Below are 22,972 nucleotides of genomic sequence, written 5' to 3'. Positions count from 1 at the left end.
TCCATCCAGAGAACTGCGAAATATTTAGGTATTGCCACAAATAATATTTTATAAATACACACTACTGAACCATATTTAAAATAGATCATTTCGCTTTATTCCCTTTTAGGTAGAAAAAAAACGTTAGTTAATAATCACCGAATGAGATAAATTTAATATAGTTTATATCATGCACCCCACATCTTGAAGAGGTCCCCGAGGCCAAGATCTTTGCCGGCACCCTCTACCCATCGATAGAGTTAAAGGCAGTGGGTCACTTTACGGAATCGTTTTCAAAATGTGATTTCACGTAAAATTAAGGGTATACGGTGTATTTTTAGCGATTTTTTTTGTATGGTTAAATAAATTCACTTGAATTATGGAATATAGTACGTAGTCAAAAATTGCATTACATAACTAGACATTTTAAAATGCTAAGATTTTACAAATAAAATAGCGCCACAGGCGACTTTTTTCACGTTAGGGCAAATTTGTAATGTGTGTTTATCTCACTTATCAGGTCGACCCGTCACGCCGGCCCCCTCAGAGCACGGGTCCTCAGGCAAGAGCCCTGTCAGCTCCCCCCTTGTGGGGGCCATTGTTTATATATATTAATACTATCGACCGAGGGTAACTACTTGATGGAACTTGAATTTAAGTTTTGTACGCCTATACATTGTATTGTGATTAGTTGGTGATTAGTTATCTAATGATCTATTATATAGGGTTTTAGCGATTTATACGCATATTGAATGTTTTATTAATATTCTATACAATAGGATTTTTTAGTAGGATTTTTTACAAACACTTCAACTAGGTTTTCATAAATTCTTTGTCATATTTTTTATTTTGATACTTGATCTAATGGGTGGGTGATAAAGTTTTTACCTACTTTATTGCATTAATTTATTATTTAAGTTAGAATTAACTGTATTCGTTGTCAGTGTGTATTTACCATTGGTGAGTGCGCATCATGGCCCTCACAAGGGAGGGGGGGGGGCTGACAGGGCTCTAGCCTGAGGGCTCGGGCTCAGGAGGGGCCCGGCGTGGCGAGTCGACCAGATAAGTGAGATAAATACACATAACAAATTTCCTCGAATAGTAAAAAAAGTCTAGCTTTTTTTAATTAATTATGTGGGTGTATGATGCATTTTTTAATTGTGTATCGATACTTGATAACTCCATAATTCAAATGGATGTATTAAAATATACAAAAAACACTAAATACCTATACGTACACATAAATTTTACCGCGTACACCATTTGGAAAATGCTACTATAGAGCGTCACACAGCCTTTATCCCTCACGATAGGTAGGGGAAGCTGCCAAAGATCCTAGCCAGGGGGCCCGCTTCAGGATGTGGGGGGCACGGTGCGCATAGTGCCTGAAAATGCCGAAAGGCGGAATCCGGGTCGCAAAAAAACAACTCAAATGGAATAGTACAAAATTTAAATTAATTAATAACTTAGAAATGCGTCATAAAATATTAGAAAAAATCTCGTGCTTGTGTGGTTTTTTGACAATTAAATCGGTAAGTATTATTCTTACAAATATTTTGTAATACCTACGAGAAGTTTACAATTTAGTAAAGATATTATGGCTATAATATTTTAAATTTGAATCAAGGTAGGTACATAATGATTAACACTATTCTTTATTCTATTATAAGTTATGTAAGTTAAATAAACAAGGGTATATTTTTAAATCGTGTGTATATACAGTATTGGATAAAAAATATAAAGTTATTAACAAGTACAGGATGTCACAACTAAAATGTTGTCCAATCCTGATGCTATCAATTATACAGATATGTGATTAAATGATAAAATGTAATAATATATCATTTGAAATCTTACCCCGGAACCCGTGATATCCAAGGTCTTGCTCGGATGTCCAGCGCGAACAATAAACTCAGGACCCACACACACGTCACCTGTCTTCCCTGTCACTCCACCAGACCTGTATAGCCTAGAAGCAGCTCTCTGAACCGGCTGCCTTCGAACCTTTAACCTAGTAGCCATGGGCCTTCTCACATTATAGTATCCCCTCGTCATTGCATTCCCTTGCTCAATCTGCGTACTTGACACGAGATCAATTGAAGAAAACGCATTAGTTAACCCTCCTCTACGAGACACATGGAGTTCTAATGGTTGGGGTCTATGCAAGTCTCCATGGCTGCTGGTGAGGTTAGGCTGGTTTTGTGGGAATATATGTGAGACTTGAGGTGTTGTTTTTAGGTTTGGCGGTGCTATTCTTGGATGCGAGTTGACTTGAAGAATTGGCGTTTGGTTAGCGTCCGTGTTGGTGCTGGCTTCTCTGGTGTGGGGGCGTCTTGGTGGAGGTGCTATCAAGGGGCGAAGCGCCGGATGGCGAGCCCCTTCGCCAGCGCCTGACCCCGCCGAGCAGGAACTGCGACCGGAGTCCGCATCGCTGGAAAAGATAGAAAACAATATTGTCAGTTGATTTCAAAAGCGACGATCATACATAATTAACGGAAAGTTCACCAGAGACATGGCGGCAGGAGAAAGAAAACTTTATCAAAACATGTGCATACTAAAATATATACAAACTTGTAGAAGATAGGAATCTAATTATCAGTATCATTCCAACGTCCAACAAATGGTAATTTTTCACATCGTTGTGAATTTTTAAAATACTTAGGAAAAGCTATTGGCTAAAAACGATCAAGTGAGCTCACTAGATTCTAGATTTAGTGTCTCGATTGTAAAATCTTAAACATAATAGATTTAAGTTTTTTTTAAATTAAATAATAATACGTTTTTAAGAACCCCTTATAAGTACTATCCAAGAGATCTTTCAAGTAAAAATCCGACCCTACATATCCCTGTCTTTTATAAGACATCCATACATTTAAAATAGAAATACGAGTAGGTAGGTGCAACACAAAAACACCTGATTTTTTTCAAATGGCATATACCTAGTAACTCCGACAGACAATAGAGAATAACACTGAACTAGTAAATACCTCCGTAAGCATAATTGTGTTCAATCAGAAGTTTTCTAAGTAACAGCGAGATTTTCACGAAGCGAATCTAAAAATACTTCTCAACCCAAGTATCATTAAGAGACAAACACATTAAGAAGAAAACAAAATAAAAACGGCTACATTTTTATATATTTACGAGTAAGTGGAGTTCGCAGTTACTGGGAAAAGTTTAACGAAGAATTCTCCAGGGGTCCAATCACTGAGAAAATTATTGGACAAGCTATAAGCGTGCAGCGGGAGAAATGAACTGTAAGCATGTCGTAGGTAATAAGCTGTTTTTCAAGTAACTGGACGATTTCATGAACACAGTTTTAAGATGTCTTATTTCAACGATGTTTACAAGGATTGGACCAACGTGTCGTGTATTCAATTAACGAGCAGTTTGTTTGGATGATACCCGTATCAAGGGATTCAGCTGCCCACTTGCGGGATCCTAAAAAGCCGACCCCAACATTAATATATATAATATAAACTTTCAAAAACTAACCACACTGCTTTAGATAAAAATTAACTTAGTAAACGTAACGTTATTTATATTACTAACAATTAAAAAACAAATTCATACAGAACAGACTAATAAATAGAATTCCAATAGGCTATAACATACACTACATTTTGACGAAGGGTTTTGAATGTGTGAGTGTCCTACGAAAATGAGCCACACATTATAGACGTACAATAGTGTGTGTTGCAACCTTAAAATACACAAATATTGAATGAGCGTCAGTGCATAAACCGAGAGCAGTTGTCGGAACAAATGACAAGCATATTTTAATACGTGTTTAAGATTATCCCATAGTCTTCCACACTCGAGATTGGTTGCATGTTACTCCACACCCGTTAGGTATTTCAGTTACCATTAATTATTCTGTCTTCCCTGATTTCGAAGTTTCGGTAACCTACTTATAGATTTTTTTTTACATCATTTTATACTATTATCGGTGTGGAATACTACTTTATGAAGTCTAAAAAAAATCGTGGAAGTTGCTTCGAAATATTTCAGAGAGCCAAAGTTCATTATCTATTATATGTGTTTATATCGGCCACCTTAATTTTAATAATTGTTATTTCTAAGTTCCCTGTAATTTAATGTACTTTGGTACAATATTAAGACGAGGACGTTCCAAATTAAAACAAATATGGTTATACAAAAATATTAACTAAAACAACGTTTAGAATCGTTGCATATTTGGTTTAAACGGAAATGGTTTCGTTGTAACTGTTAATATGAAAAGAGTTAGTTAAAATAAAACATTATAATATGTAGTGGGTACATATTCCACATAATTTAATAATTATCAGGACGATTTCTTCCGTTTCAATGGGACATTGTCAATTGATACAACATATTCAATCGTACATCCACGTATGTTAATATATTTTAAAATATATTTATTGACTACATAATGTTGTGTTTAAATAATATAACACCATTAAAGAAAAAATATATATCCAATACGTTCTTAATTTTCTAGTTTTTTCGTTATATTTATTTTTGTAAATCAAGTAGGTATATAATTATTTTTATTAATTGAACTTTTTTGATGAACATTATTTTACAATATTACTATATTATATTGTAATTTAATAATTGTATAGATATATATATATTATTATTATTAATTATGTCATAGCTTATCTACAGCATGTTGTTTTCTTCACTATTAATAACACAGAACAGATTAATAAACATAATTCAGGTAGGCTATACCCCAATACACTACATTTTGACGAAGGGTTTTGAATGAGTGAATGTTCTACGAAAATTAACCACACATTATAGACGTAGGTACAATAGTGTGTGTTGCAACCTTAAAATACATCGATATTTAATGAGCGCTAGTGCATACACCGAGAGCAGTTGTCACAACGAAGGATAACTTAGAATAACGAATTATTGACACATGTTTAAGTTTATCCCATATTATTCCAAGCTCGAGATCGGTTGCCTGTTACTCCACACCCGTTAGGTATTTCAGTTACCATTCATTCTGTGTTCCCTGATTAATAAGTATTGCACACGCTGTCTTCACGTGTATCAAAGTGCATTAGTCAATCGCTATTATTTTATAATTTTTTGAATAAATAAACAGATACAAATCAAAAAGTTTTACGTCTGTCAGGATCACCACACACTCAATTTATATGATACTTGAAAATGTCCCATAAAAGGTAATGACACCGTTCCTAAGCGATATTAAAATAAATATAATAAGTATGTACATTACGGTTTGTTGTAATAATTAATGATATTAAATGAAGTTTATTCCAATATATGGATGAATGAAAACGTCTTCAGTGTATTGTCACCCAAGTATAAAGAGAGGTAGTTTGAGGAGAAGATCCCGTCGATCAAGCAACTTGGCACAACGTGGAAACACTCTAATGAACGACAATTATTACTGCAGCACAGACGTGAGCGGGTTTACTGTACAGCTTTTAGTGGGAAGGGACGGCAATATCTCCTCTCAATTGACGGACGTTTGCCATATTAAAGTTACAAGTGTCGAGGCGGGCGCGCTGTAAAAAGTGAAAAAAAAGTGTAAGTAATTTCAAGACTGTGGAAAGCGAGCTTTCGTAGAGAGTCTACGCTGGCGTAGGCGGCAAATAACATTTTGTCGCTTTTTATTCTGACATTGACGCGGTATTTTCTCCTAACCATTAGCTGAAAGGGCATAGGCTGACGTATATTTTAAATTTGTACGCATATATTTTGTAGGTATTTATAACATTAATTTTAGTTTCACATGTTCAACACCAAACATAATAGCTGGTATTTTTAAGTAGTAGTAGAAATGTCATTAATTTACTGTACACCAGATAAATTCAACGTGTCGATCGTGGAATAGATTTTCGTCAATTGCACAATAGGCAAACAGAGAAGTAAGTACATATATGACCGAAATTTGTTTTGTTATTCCTAAGCTCGAAAAGTGTTTTGGTGACTTCTAAAAAAATGAATTGATTTTAGAGCAAGTGCCATAACATTTCCATTTCGACATTAAATAAATGACAGTAATTATAAATACAAATTACACATTGAACAATCTATCTCTTACAAATGAGATATTAACTGTCACATATAAACTGTCATTTTTATGGAGAACTGCGCAAAGGATGTAGTGAAATTCTACACTCTTCAGTAAAAGTTATTTATGTGAATATGCAGGTTCGTATCTAAAAATGAGTAAGCAACGTTCCAACACGACAGATGAATATCTTCAGGATTCTATTAAGCAGCCCCTTAACCAGTATTCGCTTAATATCCAAGAGATGTTGAACGAAATGTAGACCCTGATATCACATCATCTACGGATAGTCAGAGAAGCATGTATTTTCAATTGCATATTAATTTGTAGCTGCAGAATAACAGCGATTAGATATCTATTGTTTAATGTATCAAATTACTCTGCAGTAATATATTCCCAGCGAATCAATTTCCAGCAAACAACTCTTAGCTAGATCAGCAAGTTAATTGGCAATATTAAATACGGTATATTATTACATCATATCACAGCACATTATATCATTACGGTGCATTAGCCGAATAATCATTTTTCATGGTATCATATTTTTTACGACTGTAATAATAAATAATATTTCATTTCGCTACTCGATTTAAAACGCTTGACTCTATAATTAGTCCAATATGATTATGTACCTGAATTAAATGTTAATGTATTACTTTTTATTGTATAAATAACGAAGAATAATTTATCTAAATGTCACTCGAATCCAAGTACCTAGCTCGTAACTATCATGTATAATATACTATTGTACCGATACGCTGCTAATAAATCTCACCCTGCTACATCGTAGACTTCATTATCATCATCCTCAATCTACACATCGAACACCACACTAGTGACCCAACAAATTTATAACGAACCTTTTAAGTATGTGAAACCTGATATCATAATAATATTTTTACCATAAAGCCAATAAAAATATAAAACGTTTATTTAAATGTAGTACATCACAGGAAGATTTGATACTGGGTAGGTATATCACAGCCAACTTGAATTTGGACATGTCTGTTGTGTATGATAGGCTTTCAGTTAATTTTGTATTGGTTAAATGAGCGGCCTATTTATATTGGGTAGTATGCATCTATCGAGGTGTATCTAATAGTCGCAACTGGAAAATGACACCTTACGATTTTTAGGTCTATAATACATGTTTTGAAATAATACGTATGCAAAATAATTCTCAATAATAATGTATTCAATTTTACTCTACTTTAATTAATACATATATGGGGATGAGGATAAGGATGAGGGTATGTGAGGTTATAATGATAGGATGAGTTTGGCTATATGAAATTACCCAGTTTATTCTTTCACATAAAAAAATTATAAACATTATAGACAGCGGATCAGAATTCATAGATAAGCAATACTATGAATGAATATAGTAAGAATGAATAACGCTGATATGGATTCTACAAATTTACGTAACGAGTGAAGTCGGTGCGACTCATTTGTAATGCTTGTATGGAGTGAAATGTCAATGTCTATGAGTGCATTATTTATGTACTGAAAATTTGCCGATGTGTTACTATTTTGCAATGACAATGAAAAGCATAGTTGATTTTTTGTTGTTTAGTCAGGTGTATTTTGTTTCATAAATTGTAATATTTTTTGCTAAATCAGCTTCCTTTGAAATTTAATTGGCCTACATAAATGGCTTGTTTCACCATACGCATTGTTTTCACAATTTTGAACAATATGATGTTGCGATATACATTATTGTTATGAAGTAATGATTTCCTGTCAAGTCATGCTGAATGGTAGGATGTCCAATTCCAACACATACTAACAAATGAATTTAATAAACTAGCGCGCTTGGGTAACTACACTATAAAACAGAAGAGAGATCTGTTGCTGTTAGATGACTCGAAAATAGCAACGGATTGTAACATAAACAAATTGCTCATGTTTTGTAGTCGACACTCTTCCAACAAACTTAATGTTTTCAATCTCAATCACTCAGTAAAGGGAATGGGACGACTGGCCTCCGGACAATTGGACGCCGCACTTTCGTAGACACGTATAAAGAACGTAGACGAGCTATTTTAATCAGTTTCTTTCTACTACTTAGTAGTTTGAATTCATTTTACTCTTAACATAATGTATTCTTTATCGCGGATTGAGAATTACCATGCCTAAGGCTTTATATAAAATAAAAAACTCTTTTTTCGCTGGAACGTAAACATATGCACGATTAAATCATTGTTTACGTGTGCATATTTACATTCTCACCAATTATTAAATACATTTTTTTTAAATACCTATAAGTACCTAACGTCTATTTATTTTCGAATTTCATGGCGTCCAGTTGTCCGGTGCTAAATTGTTCTAGACCCCTCAGTAAACGCCATCATTTTTAAATTGCATACCGGGTTTTCATAGAGAAATAAATAAGATTTTTTTTTTAAATATGGGAATAACACTATGTCATATTTCATTTCAACTATTCCCTGTATAAGCACAAGTAGTAGAGGTATCTTTATAAGGCAGCACATTTCACATTAAGACGGTTTCGTCTCCATTGTGATTCCAACCAGGCGTCGCGACGTCAATATTCGACGTCGTCATTTTTTTCAGACGCCGAGAACTTACCGTATCTCACAATGGATGTGCCTACTAAATATCTTGCCACTCTGAGCGCGAGAGGTTGGCGATTTGACAGGCTGACATGTTTATTACAATAAGAGATGTCAGTAAATATAAATAGTATCTCATAATAGTATACTGAAGCTAGGGTTATTATCATTGAGATGTTTTTTAAGTTCAACAAGTCGGGTTTATAAATAATGTGAGACTAAGGAAACAAGTGTTGGACAAATAAGTAATTAAGGTTGTTTTCTAGACTTCATATAGTATAATAAATATGTAAAATAATATATAATATATGCAAAAATTAATAACAAACAATTTGGCAAAACAATGCATTAAAGTAATTAAGTTCTCAGTTTGGTTTCTCTAGGCCACAATGCGTGAAAAAGAATAATTGTCTAGGGTCACAAATAAAATATGGAACGTAGATACTAATACCGGGAAGAATGGAGGGACTCACATGTATGCTGGCAGCATTCTTCAAAGGCATCACTTAATTTGAGGGAGGTGTGACATCACGAGGTTTAATTTATATAAAACACATCTTTGATTCGACGGTTCCACGTGGAACTAAATTTATTTACGCTAGGGCATAGGTAAACATTGATAATATTACATCATTTACATCTAAGGAGGTCTTAAATTAGTCACCGCACTGTCTTTATATTAGGGGTCGGTTTATCATTATTATCCCGCGCACTAAGCACTGATTCACTTCTTCTCTCACTAGAGAATTGATTAACTTTCATTGGATTTTTGCGCGAGTCACCGATTGGTATTACAACGATTCCGGGTTATTAACGATTGATTTAAAAATGTTCCGGGAGCGCCATCGATACACTTTATCGGATACTTGTTATTTACCACAATATTTATTAATAATTAAAAGTTGATTTAGTAATTGGCTAGAAGCGCGGTTGATTTTTGCGATTTACGCGGGCGACGCCACCCGCCGGCGTAACACTTATTTTTGTTATCACTCCATTGTAGGGTAGATCTGGACTGACTTTATTTTTCGAAAGCATCTTTTAATTTTGACGGGTCTATCCTACGGAGGGGAAGAGAAAGGGGAAGGTCACTGACTAACGGGAAAAACATTTCGGGACGGGCCGCTTCTGTCCTTGGGCCAGGTAATCAAATGCATCTTTTCTGAATGACCGTTTACGAAATGTTATTTGTAATATTTTCGTGTAAGTCAGGGGTTCTAAACATTCTACAGGGGAGCTGGATATTTTTGTTGTTAAATTGTTGATCTGGAATTTGAAACTGTCGGGCATCAGGGCCTTTTTTATGTCTGGTGACAATACGTAGTTCATGTATAAAAGTAACATTTGTTTACATTAAAATTAAAAGATAAGAGGGAAATATAAAACTAGAGTATTTTTTTTTTTTTGTAAAACAATGCATCAATGTGTGGTTCGATGGAAATGGTTGATTTCTGTTACTCTTTATGTGCTTCATCCTTGAAAATAGTTATTCACAAACGTACGTGCTGCCATAAAATGATTACATGAATAGGGTGTGATTATAAAAATAGATATATAATATATAAAAGTATTGTTATTTGAGTTGAATCAGATCGCGAATATTTAAAAGCGTTGGTGATATTTCCTGGAAATTTGAAACGATTCTAATTTTTTTAAATATAATATTTTAATATACGTACCTATTTATTTTTTGATTTATATCGTCGTTATTGTGGGTCATATTATTGGATGTCTAAGACTGCATGCGGTTCGCGGGCCGTGGGTTAAACGCACCTGCTCAAAGCTTTACCAATTAATAGTCGAGACACTATCGAATAGTTCTATATATTTATTGACATTACTACTATTATAAAGACAGTACATCGACATTGTTGACAGCTTTAAAAAGTGGGGGTGTAAACAATCACAGGCGAATTAAAATTGCTGCGACAAAAATAACTCATTGTGGAATGTTTATAATTGTATTCAGAAACAAGGGCTGCTTTCTGGTATTGAGTCATAGCATATTATAAATACTCAAATCAACTTTGAGAATTCATACTAGTGGAGCGGTACTAGATGTACATTATCCAGTAACGAGGATATAAAAAAGCGCACTGCGTAGACCCTTGACATAATGCTGACATAGTGTCAACCTAGTTTGTCATTGAATTCTAAAATGTCGTTAAATACCATCCACATGGTGTATACGGTGGAGCAACGGAATACTGGTATATCTTGGAAAACGCATGAAGAGGTGGGGAGCTACAGAGATTCATGAAAGCAACACGTGGTATCCATATGTTACACATAACGAGCGGGGACATGGGGTGGGACGAAAAAAGATCATAAAAATATCCATAGGAATAAGTATATTACCATTTTTGCATCTAAGCGACATAAAAGCTACTACTACGCGAAGGTTATACATATTAACATACTTCTAATGAGTAATGGTTATACAATATACATTATACACCAATATTCAATAAACACATTGAAGTGATTATATTTTAATTCACGGTTTCGGAAATGCGTACTAGAGCACTGATAAATTTTGAGGGTTAATTTAACCGAAATATAACATAAATTATAGTTAACTGTTACCAATATCTATTTCCGCTGTCACATCTTATGATAAAACATCAAGGAATTTTCAATATTTTTTATTAATAAAATATATTCTTATTTTTTTCGACCATGTCCAATCCTAATAGGATCATATGGGCCTCCACAGAGTAGAGGTTTGCATTGACAGATTTTGTTTTTTACGATAAATGGATGTCAGCCACTTGCTCAACATATTAGGTCCATACCCTGACACACACAAATTGAAAAACAATATGTGTACTTGCCAGACCCAGAATTCGAACCTGGGACCCATGGCGTTATAGTCCAACGCTTAAGCCGCGCGGCCACCGTGGGCGTTAAAATATATAACCAATAGAAAAAATCTTCTTTGAAAAAAATACGACACCCAGCAGGAATCGAACCTGCATCTCTCGGGTTTCGCGCCCATGCACATAGACCAATATACTATAGGTATCATACGTAATTACGACAAATTGTAATTAATGGCTTTTAATACTCTCTGAAGCGCTTTCCAAATAGAGTTACTATTGGCGATCAGCTGTTGTATTATTAGGTATTAAGTATGTTATATTATTAAATCTCTTGAATTATTCGTTGAATAAAAAAATATCAATTAACCAAAAAATATATCGAACGTCTGAGACAGATAAATGCCAAATAATAGGAAGGAATTATTTATTATTAGTATAGTAATTAGTAAAATACTTAAGAAATTTTAAGAAGTTAGAAGAAGTCATGATTGACTATTAATTAAGATGAATGAATGTAAATGGAAAAAAAAACTACGTACAATAAGTAATAAGTAAGTGCAGCTTTAGTCAGAAGATTTAGATACCTATATAATATGTATAAGCTTTTAAAAGAATACAAGTTAGTAATAATATTTGAATATAGAATTCAAAAGTCCAACAAGAAAGCTGCATAAACAGAGCCTTCAAGACGAGAGTTATTTTAAAATACCGTCTTAAGAGTGATTTAGAATTTTCCTCGAGCAATCTACTATTCTCGGAAATAATACCCATGGTTTCATTTGATTGCTCTAAAACAATGGCAGTCCGTTCAATTGATTAATTTAAGACAATAAAAGGATAAGTTTTAGGGCGGAATTATAATAATGTGATTATAACGATGATTCGAATCGGTTAATTCGAATAATTTAAAAGCTTTAAGATTTTGTTTTGAGATTGCCTAATAAAGCTCTGGAAATTAAATTTAAGCTTACTCGCCTGGCCTAGAACGTTCGCAGGGGAGTCTTAACGAAATATTAAAAAGATAATATGTTGAAGCTCTTGAGATTTTGTTATTCTTACTGTGACAACTTCTACTGAATTAATGTAATAAAAGATTACGGCGTTAAATTGAGAAATGGAGATGTTTTTATCAAGTTACAGGGTTTTGTAGAATAAATATACCTTATAGTATTATCATTATAATAATTCTAGCGAAACTTATTTAAGGATTCAGTTCAATCATTCCAAAATAATGTCGACAGAGACACAGATGAGAAAATACGATTAAGTAAATCATTTTAATAAACTATTTCTTTTATTCAACGAATAATTCACAAGATATGCGAATGTAACATTATATAATTATGTTGAACATAGCATGTTATATTTTCAAATCTTGTGAAATATTCGTTGAATTAAAGAAATAGTTTATTTAATTAATAGCAAGTGGAAGTACGTTATAAAAAGTAAATATTTAGAGTGATCCATTGAGGTAATTAATTGTGTAACTGGCTTGATTTAATATACAAAAAACCGATGTAAGAACCACTAGTAAATTCCGTCGTAATTACGTGTCATGCCTGTGGCTTAATTGGAAAAGCATACTGGCGCGAAACGGTTACAGATTCAAGTCCTGTTGTATTTTTTCTCTCTAAAAAGATTTTATCGAGTGGGTACCTATATGCATGAGATATGTTCAATAAATCATTTTAATTAACCCATACATTATTAAAAAAAAGAAAATTAACTTCTTCTTTCTTCTTTTGCCATATCCGCCCCTTAACTGGAGCATATGGACACCACGCGGCGCCTCCAAGAATCCCTGTCGCTCGCCAGTCTTCTTGCTTCGTTCCAGGTCAAACCAGCATCCCGTAGCTCCGCCGTATACACTCTGTAGATTGTATTTAGCGGCCTTCCAGGACGCTGGAATCCGGTCGGCTTGCAGAACAGGCAAGCCAGGTTGTCCAAGTTCTCTTATCTCCTCGTTGCTCCTAAAGTCATACCACCGCACACCCAGTATTCGTCGCACACATCTGTTTTCGAAGCTCAGTATACGGTTGCTCTGAGCCTTCGTAAGGTGCCATGATTCGCTACCGTAAAGCGGCACCGTCAGAATGCAAGCGTCGAATAGGCGGCATTTGGTTTTGACCGAGGACAATCGTGAGTCCCATACATTCCGCATCGAGTTGAATGTTGTTCCAGGCATTCCCATTCAGATAGCGAGCTCTTTCTGCAAAATGCCATTTCCCGTGATGTGTACCCCCAGGTACTTGAAGCTGTCGACGCTCTCGATGTTTTGTCCGTCGCTAATCAGAAGGAAATCTGGATCAGGACAGGTGCTATTACACAAGACGTTGGTTTTCTTCGCGTTGATTTTCAAACCAACGCGAGAGGAGTTGTTATGCAAGCTGTCGATTGTCTCTTGAATGCCCTCGATTGAGTTGTTGAATACGACAGCGTCATCGGCGTATTCCAGGTCGCATAGCTTCACCGTGGGGTAACAGGTATGCCTCGGTCGGGTGGTATTGACTTCCGTACTATGAAGTCAAAGAGAATGATGAAGAGAAATGGTGCAAGGACACAACCCTGTCTGACTCCGGTCGTGACCCCGAACCATTCTGTGACAGTGTCTCCAATTCTGACACAGCATTCGCTATTCTCGTGCAGGCTTTTGATTATGGCAATGATCTTGCAATTAACAATTGGTAGTTATTAAAAATAGACCAAACGTTCCCAATCATATCTATACCCCACCCCGCAACACTATCTTGATAAATGTTTGTACACTATATAAAAATAATATTACAATTCAAGTAGAATAGGTAATTTTTATTTATAGAAACACAACAACTACAAAAACGATGAATAAGAATAAGCAGACATAAGTACGTAGAGGTAGTTTAACTGGTGAAATGGCAAATGGCCAGATATGTCGATATACGAGTGAACAACCGTTGGACAGTGCAGATCAGAGCTGGGGAGGCCTTAATTCAACAGTGCATCGATCCTGGCGGTGACGATATCAGTATGCATGTAAACTTTTCCTAACTAGCAAGATTTGAATAGAGACCACAATTTCGCCTTCATCTCAGATAATATATCTCTGCACTGGTAGACATAAAAAAATGATCAGTGTCCATGGCCTCTAAGCTATATATTCCAGATTGATTTTCTAAGCTATCATAAAAATAATAAAAATTCAAATTTAAAAGCATACCAACCGCCTACTGAATATTGAACAACTATCAGACTAAAACAACAAACCTAAATATAATAAGACAGAAAACAGTCAAAAGGTGTTCAGTTGACCTTTATGTAACAAGCCTGACTGTGTTTTCTTATAAATGTCTGATTGGATTTTTTGTCGTAAAGAAAATATATTTTTTTCTCTGTATTACATTTCAGGCGAACATAAAATAATATACTCTAGGGTAGATAGAAAACATGGCGAGAATAAATTCGGTAGAGCAAAAATGTACCTCAATTAAAATGCCGCGAAAATGCTTTGAAATATAATTTAAAATATGATGAAAATTCAGCGAAGCATAAATTTAACCGCAGTAATTAAAATAAGGCAAGTTATGTTTGAGTTTAAGCCCTAATGATAATAGTAAGACTTCATACATAAAAATACACAAAAATGGGAAACATTTGTACTTACTGCATTTATAATTACGGTTCTTATTATTGTGCCATCCCTACAGCCACCATCAGGGGCCAGGGAGATCTCCACTCTATCGTCAGCTATCTGGAATACTCCGGGTGGCTTTACATGAACTGGCAAATGAGGTTTTCACTTCATAAGAAATAGTAAAATCTTCTAAATATGTATATGTTTAGTTTGTAATAATAATAAATCAAAGATTTTCAAAAATTCTGGTGACATTACTCATAGTAATTGTAGTCTAGTCGCAGGAGGAGTTGGGGGACTTGTAATGTCGAGGGACAGAGGTTCATTTACTGATTATGACTTAGTTTTTTCGCTTTATTTTGAATACGAATTTGTTAAAGTTGAAGGATTTGAAAATTTCCCTCTGAGGCGGACGAAACCGGTCCAGATATAATTAATACAAGACGTGGAAAAAATACTATATAAATTTGCGTTTTATTAAATTAAATTGGAAATACAATGCATTTTCACCATGAATTCACGGTTAACACAATAAAAGAAATATTTTATTAATCGTTATCCCTACAGATATTTTATTTTTATACGAAATAAAGATCATTTAATTCTACACAAAAAGGTGTCTTAGTTAAGTTTTACCACACTAATGTTAGAATTTACCTGTAGGTATATACGTTTTTTTTATGAATTGCTTCTAGTATTGCTTTTGTAAATATTAAAATATTATTTTAATTTTCACAGTTGGGTACAGAAAAAAATACATTACGAAGAAAATCCGACATTATTTTTGTATTTTAAAGAATATACATGAGAGTTTTAGAATAAAAAGCAATTTTTACGTAACGTAACATGGAAGATATGAAATAGATGTCTACGTATTAGGAAAATACATATTTTCTAATCCAAATAATAATACTCTGTATTCTTAAATAATTTAAATTTTATGAATAAATATTATAAAATTATTCGAGAGTATAAAAACAGAACGTCAAACGAAAGAATGGAAGATATTTCGTGACCGTCGATAATGTCGAAAAAGTCGGAGGGTCGACGATGCCCCGGTAGACCACAACTCAGGTGGCTGAACGGACTAGAAAATTACCTTCAGACTATCGCCATGTACAACTAGCGATCTAATGTAAAGAAAAAGAGTTGATCGATAACGATATTTGATGCAGGCAGGGATCATTCCAGGTAGCAATACCAATATAAATTAATGGTGAATAGCACGGCCATGACATGACAAACAGCTGGAGTAGGTACCTAATTTATTTGCTTTATGTGAATCACATTTTATCAGTGTTTATTACATCGATTTAAATAAGCCGATAATAATCACCAAGCATCTAAATTACCTACCTGACCAATATTAATTATAGGTATTAGGAAATATCAGCTTAACATATCGAAAAGTACTTGTATTTTTGAGGGTTTTCTAAGTTTTATGTATAATTAAAAAATCAAAATATTAATCATTGTAGGTAATTTCACTTTGCAGATCTCAGAATCACTTGTCTTAATTTTATTCTACTTTTGGTAGCTCAGTACGTAGCCCAGTCGAGATTCAACCGTGATTTGCGATTATTGACCGAGGAAGGGAGTCGAAATTTTCCCCCTCGATCTGATTTGGGACTTCTTGCGGGGCGGTTCAGTTCCATATGTAAATGTTTATAACGTTTCGCACTTATTTCGGCCTGTATTCGTTATATATGATTAACGTGGCCTAAAATTTTACTGATGGCTAGTAATTGATATATCAAACTAACGATGAAGAATCGAGTAGTTTTTCCGTGTATTATGTGGATAAATTAGCCTTATCTAACTTAACCTAACCTCCAGTACTTAATTAATGTAGGCATACTAAACTTGGAAAAATAACTTAAGAAATTGAGAGGCAAACTTTTATATTAAAAATGGTAAGAAGTATAATTACGAGTGAAGCTAAAAATACCTTTTCATAAGACGCAGAGCTGAGTGCATTGACTCTTACAGTAATGTCGACATGAAGGAAAAATGTGCATTACTTAAATAAGTATGAGGGGTGACTGGCACAAGAATGAGAAGCTCGATTTTGAAACACTGCCGAGTGGCGTGTGTGAGAATACTTAGACGCCGTTTTAATAATCGTAAAAGGCGTCGCAGGCGTCCCGACGCTGTACTTTCTTGGCATGATAGTTGAAGTGTACTCAGGTAGTTGTTTAACTACCTACTACAGAATGTTCTGGAATCTAGGCAAAGTTGTTAAATTTGCCAATTAGATTATATAATTACTAGTGAGAGTAACTGTATCCTTGTGCCATGCGTAGGTATACATATGAATATTGTTCAAAAGTTATTTATAAGAAATCTTTATTTACGTATTTTCCCGATAAATTTGGAATATTGAGAATATGTTTATGCGGGGAAAATAAAGAATACAATTCTGTGGGTCTATTCTATACTTATCGAACACTAAAGTGATAAATAGTATCAAACTTGGGGTAGGTTTGTATCAAAATATTAGCACTTATTGTAACAATTACACGAAGTTGGTTTTTATTGTTGCAATAAGTGCGATATTTTCACAGCAGCAAGATAGGTGCTGTTAAAATATAGCACTTATTGCAACAATAAAAACCAACTTCGTGTAATTGTTACAATAAGTGCTAATATTTTGATACAAACCTACCCTAAGTTTGATAATATTTATTATTTTATCATTTTAGCGGTCGATAAGTATAGAATAGACCCACTGGAATGCCTAATACCTAGTATTTACAGTGAAATTGAATTGAAATTTATTTACTTAGAAAAGAGTATTATGGCGTTACAGCGATTGGCCAATGCGCCATAATACATAATAAATACAAATTACAAAAATGACTTAATTACAAATAACAACCAATATAACAAGAAAGTATGTGCTTATGTAGAATATATTAAAGTAAAATGATACATACAATAATTATAAATTTAACCTATTTAACACGTCCACAAACATGATGCAGTTAATAAAAAATTAATCAACCGTTATGGTGCTATCAAATAAGTTAATCACACGATACACAGCATCATGAAACGTCACATCCGTCCTGCGACGGGGTATCATGAAGACGGTAGAGTTAAGAGTGATATTTGGTGGGAACATGAAAATCAATATTAAATTTGCCAGTATATACGGATTGTAAATGAACCCACGAAGAAGTAAAAAGAAATGCTTTAAAAGAGCAATCACTCTTTGAGTGGACAAGGATTCCATTGATAGCATACCCAGAAGAGAACTAGTCGGAAAATTAATTTTATTATGATTATCATCAAGAAAAAATCCGTATATCCTTAAGTAGAGAAATCTAAGAAATCTATTGTGGACTCGAACCAACTTAATTGCGTGGACGGACCTGTTAGGACTTCAAATAATGCTGGCATATTCAAGAATACTCAACACAAATGTTTTGACTTTTTGTTGGTTATTTGATGTTGTCCGTATATTCATATGTATGTACTACCAAATATTAACACGTCCTGTCAACATTCTCATTTACTCATGCTCACTGTCTCCCTCAAGGAACTTAGAAATAATGGGAACTGAAATACCTAACGGGTGTGGAGTAACAGCCAACCGATCTCGAGTATGGAAAAATATGGGATAAACTTAAACACGTATCAAAAATACGCTTGTCCTTCATTCTGTCAACTGCTCTCGGTTTATGCACTGACGCTCATTCAATATTGGTGTATTTGAAGGTTGCAACAAACACTATTGCACGTCTATATTGTGTAGTTCATTTTCATTGGACACTCACACATTCAAAGCCCTGCGTCAAAATGTAGTGTGTTGGGGTGGGGTATATAGTATCGGAATTCTATTTATTAATCTATTCTGTGGTCTCCCTATATCTAACAGGTTTATGTGTACATTCTGTCTTACTACTGTCTTTGATATGGTGTTTCAGACTCAATTAGTTGTCTGTGAGCTGCTACATCAGCCTTGGGGAGTCTTTGTAGTCTCCTGACTTTGTGGAACACGCGATCGCTGAACTCGTTCCTTTGTCAAGCGGCGACGCTTAGCTGATTGATGGTTCTTCCTCATCCATACAATTTCGATGTTTTGACCGATCGTGTATGTTTTTTTGTTATTATTATTTTTATTAACCTATGCCTTTGCTTTTTCGTACAAGGTGGTTGTTAGTAATTTGAATAATCACAAAAACCAAGGCTTTGAGAAAATCACATAATTATATTGTGTCCTCATCGGTAATCGAACCTGGAGCTTCTGAATGGAAGACCAGCGCCTTCCGCACTGCACCACGAGAGCCGCCCGATTGTGTATGTTGCCTAAGGTAACAGTATGTTACTATAAGTACCCTTAAATCTTCGCGGCTGCATATACATGGCGGGTGGAGATGGGGTAACTCAAATCAAATACCCTTAAATCTCTTGGATACACTAATTTCTTATGTAAACGCCACTTTGTTCTTGTTTTTTTTTTTTAATACATTCACTAAATTTATTTAATCTTTTTAATTTGAATCGAGTATATTCTTATAGAAATTGACATTTTCATAGATATATAATTTTCAAAATCATTCATACATTCTATATACTCAATATGCTATTATCACACTGTAAGCGCCTGTCAAACTATTGTGAGAGTATCATTTGAATTTTTTTTCACGACTAAATTAAAATAAACGATTCCAGTCTGATTTATCAAATTTAGAATTTGCGTTTATATACTGTGTATGTTTAATACATCTTCTCCCTTTATCACTCTCTTACACATGTTTATATACTTTGTCTCATGCGTTACAGATAACGCAATACAAATATATTATATTATAAAGTAATATGGGGGAGAAATGAATCGCAATATGTAGCTGATAACCAAACCGCATAAGCGACATATTAACCCATAGCTTACGGGCCGCACAAAATTGTGTTTTTGCTAATTACTTTTCAAATGCAAATTAACACGCTAATTACAAAATTAATTAAAAGGGCCCGTAAGCATTGTGTTAAAAACAATATGCCTTCTAAGGTAATGGATTCGATGTTACAAAATATATGTTTTTAATATGAGATACACATACATAATGTATATACGCATACATAATTTATAATAATATATTTCTGTATGATTTTTAAAGATAATCATATAAAAATAAATATGAAAAATGGGAGCTGCAACAAATATGGGAGGAAGAAAAGATCCCTGAAGCATGGAAAGAATCACTGGTCTGTCCTATCTTCAAGAAAGGGGACAAACTCAACTGTGCAAACTACCGTGGCATCTCTCTTCTTCCTACTGCATACAAAGTTCTGTCGAACATTATTCTCGAAAGAATTCTACCATATGCCGAAAACATTCTTGGTGACTACCAATGCGGCTTTAGACGAAACCGCAGTACTACCGATCAAATTTTTACACTGCGCCAAATCTTTGAAAAGAAATGGGAATACGCCCAAGATGTACACTGTCTCTTTGTAGATTTTAAAACCGCATATGACTCTATTGATAGAGAAGCTCTCTGGAATATATTGAAAGAATTTGAAATACCGCCAAAACTTATAAATATAATAAAAGTATGCATGGACGGATCCAGAAGTAGAATTCATATGCAAGGTAGTATATCAGAATCTTTTAAGGTGACAGCAGGACTAAAACAAGGCGACTCCTTATCACCAATGCTGTTCAACTTAGCTTTAGAGAAAGCCGTTAGAGAAGCTCTGAAAGCAGAAGGTGGAGTTACCCTGAATGGGTCCCATAAAATATTGGGCTACGCAGATGATTTGGTGGTGCTCGGAGAATCTGAAGAAGAAGTCAGAGATATTTTCACTCCTCTGGAGGACACAGCGAAAAGGTTGAATCTACGAGTAAATGTGGGAAAGACCAAGTATTTGAAAATGACAAGAGGCATTGAACCCTCTGGAAACATTGGAATAAGAAACTCCTCGTTCGAGAGAACCTCTCTCTTCAAGTACTTGGGCTCCAACATTACCTCTAAAAATGAAATGTCCCTAGAGCTCTCTGACCGACTGAGAAGTGGAAATGCAGCGTACTTCGCGCTGAGTCGTCTGTTCAGGTCCAAAATGCTGTCCATCAAAACGAAATTCCGGGTGTATAACGTGGTCATCAAGCCAATCGTCATGTATGGATGTGAAACGTGGGGTTTAACAGAAAAACAAGAAAAGGCGCTCCAAGTGTTTGAAAACAGAATCCTCCGGAGAATACTTGGACCCGTCAATGAGAACCACCGGTGGCGCATCCGCACAAACGCTGAGCTCTTCGACCGATACCAACCTAGAATCACTAATATTCTGAGGTCAAGAAGGCTCAGATGGGCGGGCCACGTTGTACGATCTGAACGATCTAGAACTCTCTATAGGATTTACAAAGGCACACCAGCTGGCACTCGACCTCTTGGCCGCCCTCGACGGAGATGGGCGGACAACATTCAAAGGGATGCGGAAAGGCTGTGGATAGTCAACTGGGAAGAGAGAGCGCTGGACAGAGATGCCTGGAAAAACGTTGTGCAGTCGGCCATGGACCTGAACGGCCCCTAGCGCCAGTTTAATAATAAATGAAAAATAAAATGTAAATGTAAATTATATTATAATTAAAACACAAATAAGTTTCGGTTTATATTTTCTATATTTCTGTATATTGTAGTCAGCCGGGGTTGATCAATTATTGTTGGATGCAGGGTTTCCCAAGGTTGCATCCACCCTCTTCGACCTACAATTTGTCCGCTGAACGTAGTCATTCAGTTCTCTAAGAACCTACTATCATACTGTCCACTCTATAGCGTTTTCTTATTTATTTGTTTTTTTATGATCTTATGTAAATAAGTAGACTATGTGCAACGCATAACGAATGGCAGGTGTCAAATAAATATTTATTGTAATCAAAAATCAAGGAAATACAGTATTTAATTTTATTTATTAATTTATTTTATTTATTTATTTATTTGAAAAAGACACGTTGAGTACATAACAAATTATTAATTCAGGACGTTCACAACATGACATTGGTTTCTTGTTTTCAACAATACCTACTAGCAGTGTGTATTAAAAAAAATATTATAATATTAGTAAATATTGTACATATTTGATACGCATGACGTGTCAACTAACGTAGTATGATATCAATATGATAAGGACACATATATTCGCAATACGTGCATTTATTTAAATAAACCAACCATAAAATAATTTTATTTACTATTTATTAATGATTCTTAGATTATTGTATGTTATTATAATATTTGGTACTGTTCGGTTATCAGGAATACAGCTGAAAACACATTTTGAAAATACCCGATATACTGGATTTTTTGTTAGTTTGGGTTAGTTTAGGTTAGTTTAGGTTAGGTTAGGTTAGGTTAGGTTAGGTTAGGTTAGGTTAGGTTAGGTTAACCTAATAAATAATCCAGTTTATCGGCTATTTTCAAAATGTGTTTTTCGCTGTATTCCTGATAACCGAACAGTACCTAAATACAGGAAATAGTAATTTAAAAATGCAGCATTTTTAATCACTGAAAGCAACGTTGCAATGTTATTAATTAATGTTCTTTCTAAACTCTCAACTCCGCATAGGATTCATAGTTGGTTAGTTTTATATAACATCGATAACTTTGCGTTTGGCCCTAAGGGTACATGTTTCACATGCATACGTTAAAGCTATTAGCACTACAATATAAATATTTTTGTTCCTTCTAGTATAGTGGTTCAATATATTTGGTTAGTAGCCATAACAAATCAAATTGTTAGTGAAGTATTTGATACACTTGACTGCAGGACTAATATGCTGAAAATTATGGGTAAAATCTCAACTATGTCTAATTACTCCGTATGGAAGAGCATACTGTATAAAAACCTACGCTTGTCATTTTAGTAGGCAATTTTAATTTAAAATACATGTTCGAAATTTAAAAAAATAAAACAAAACACATTAATTAACTATTGTCTATAC

At 34.5% G+C, this 22,972-nt stretch overlaps 1 protein-coding gene across 1 annotated transcript in view; it reads right to left on the bottom strand.

The window, feature by feature from the left end:
- LOC147078360 (tyrosine-protein phosphatase non-receptor type 13-like) overlaps positions 1 to 22,972 on the bottom strand; it is a 555,499-nt gene that overhangs the window by 22,297 nt on the left and 510,230 nt on the right. Inside the window, exon 3 of the mRNA XM_085958875.1 lies at positions 1,837 to 2,410. Coding sequence (XP_085815001.1) covers positions 1,837 to 2,410 — 574 coding nt within the window. The remainder of the gene's footprint in view (positions 1 to 1,836; positions 2,411 to 22,972) is intronic.

Source organism: Rhyacophila brunnea, unplaced genomic scaffold (genome assembly GCF_057557595.1).
Source record: "Rhyacophila brunnea isolate RB1 unplaced genomic scaffold, BYU_Rbru_1.0 scaffold_11, whole genome shotgun sequence".
Lineage (NCBI taxonomy): Eukaryota > Metazoa > Arthropoda > Insecta > Trichoptera > Rhyacophilidae > Rhyacophila > Rhyacophila brunnea.
Note: the sequence above shows the minus strand (reverse complement) of the source record. Positions and strands in the feature narration are given on the sequence as shown.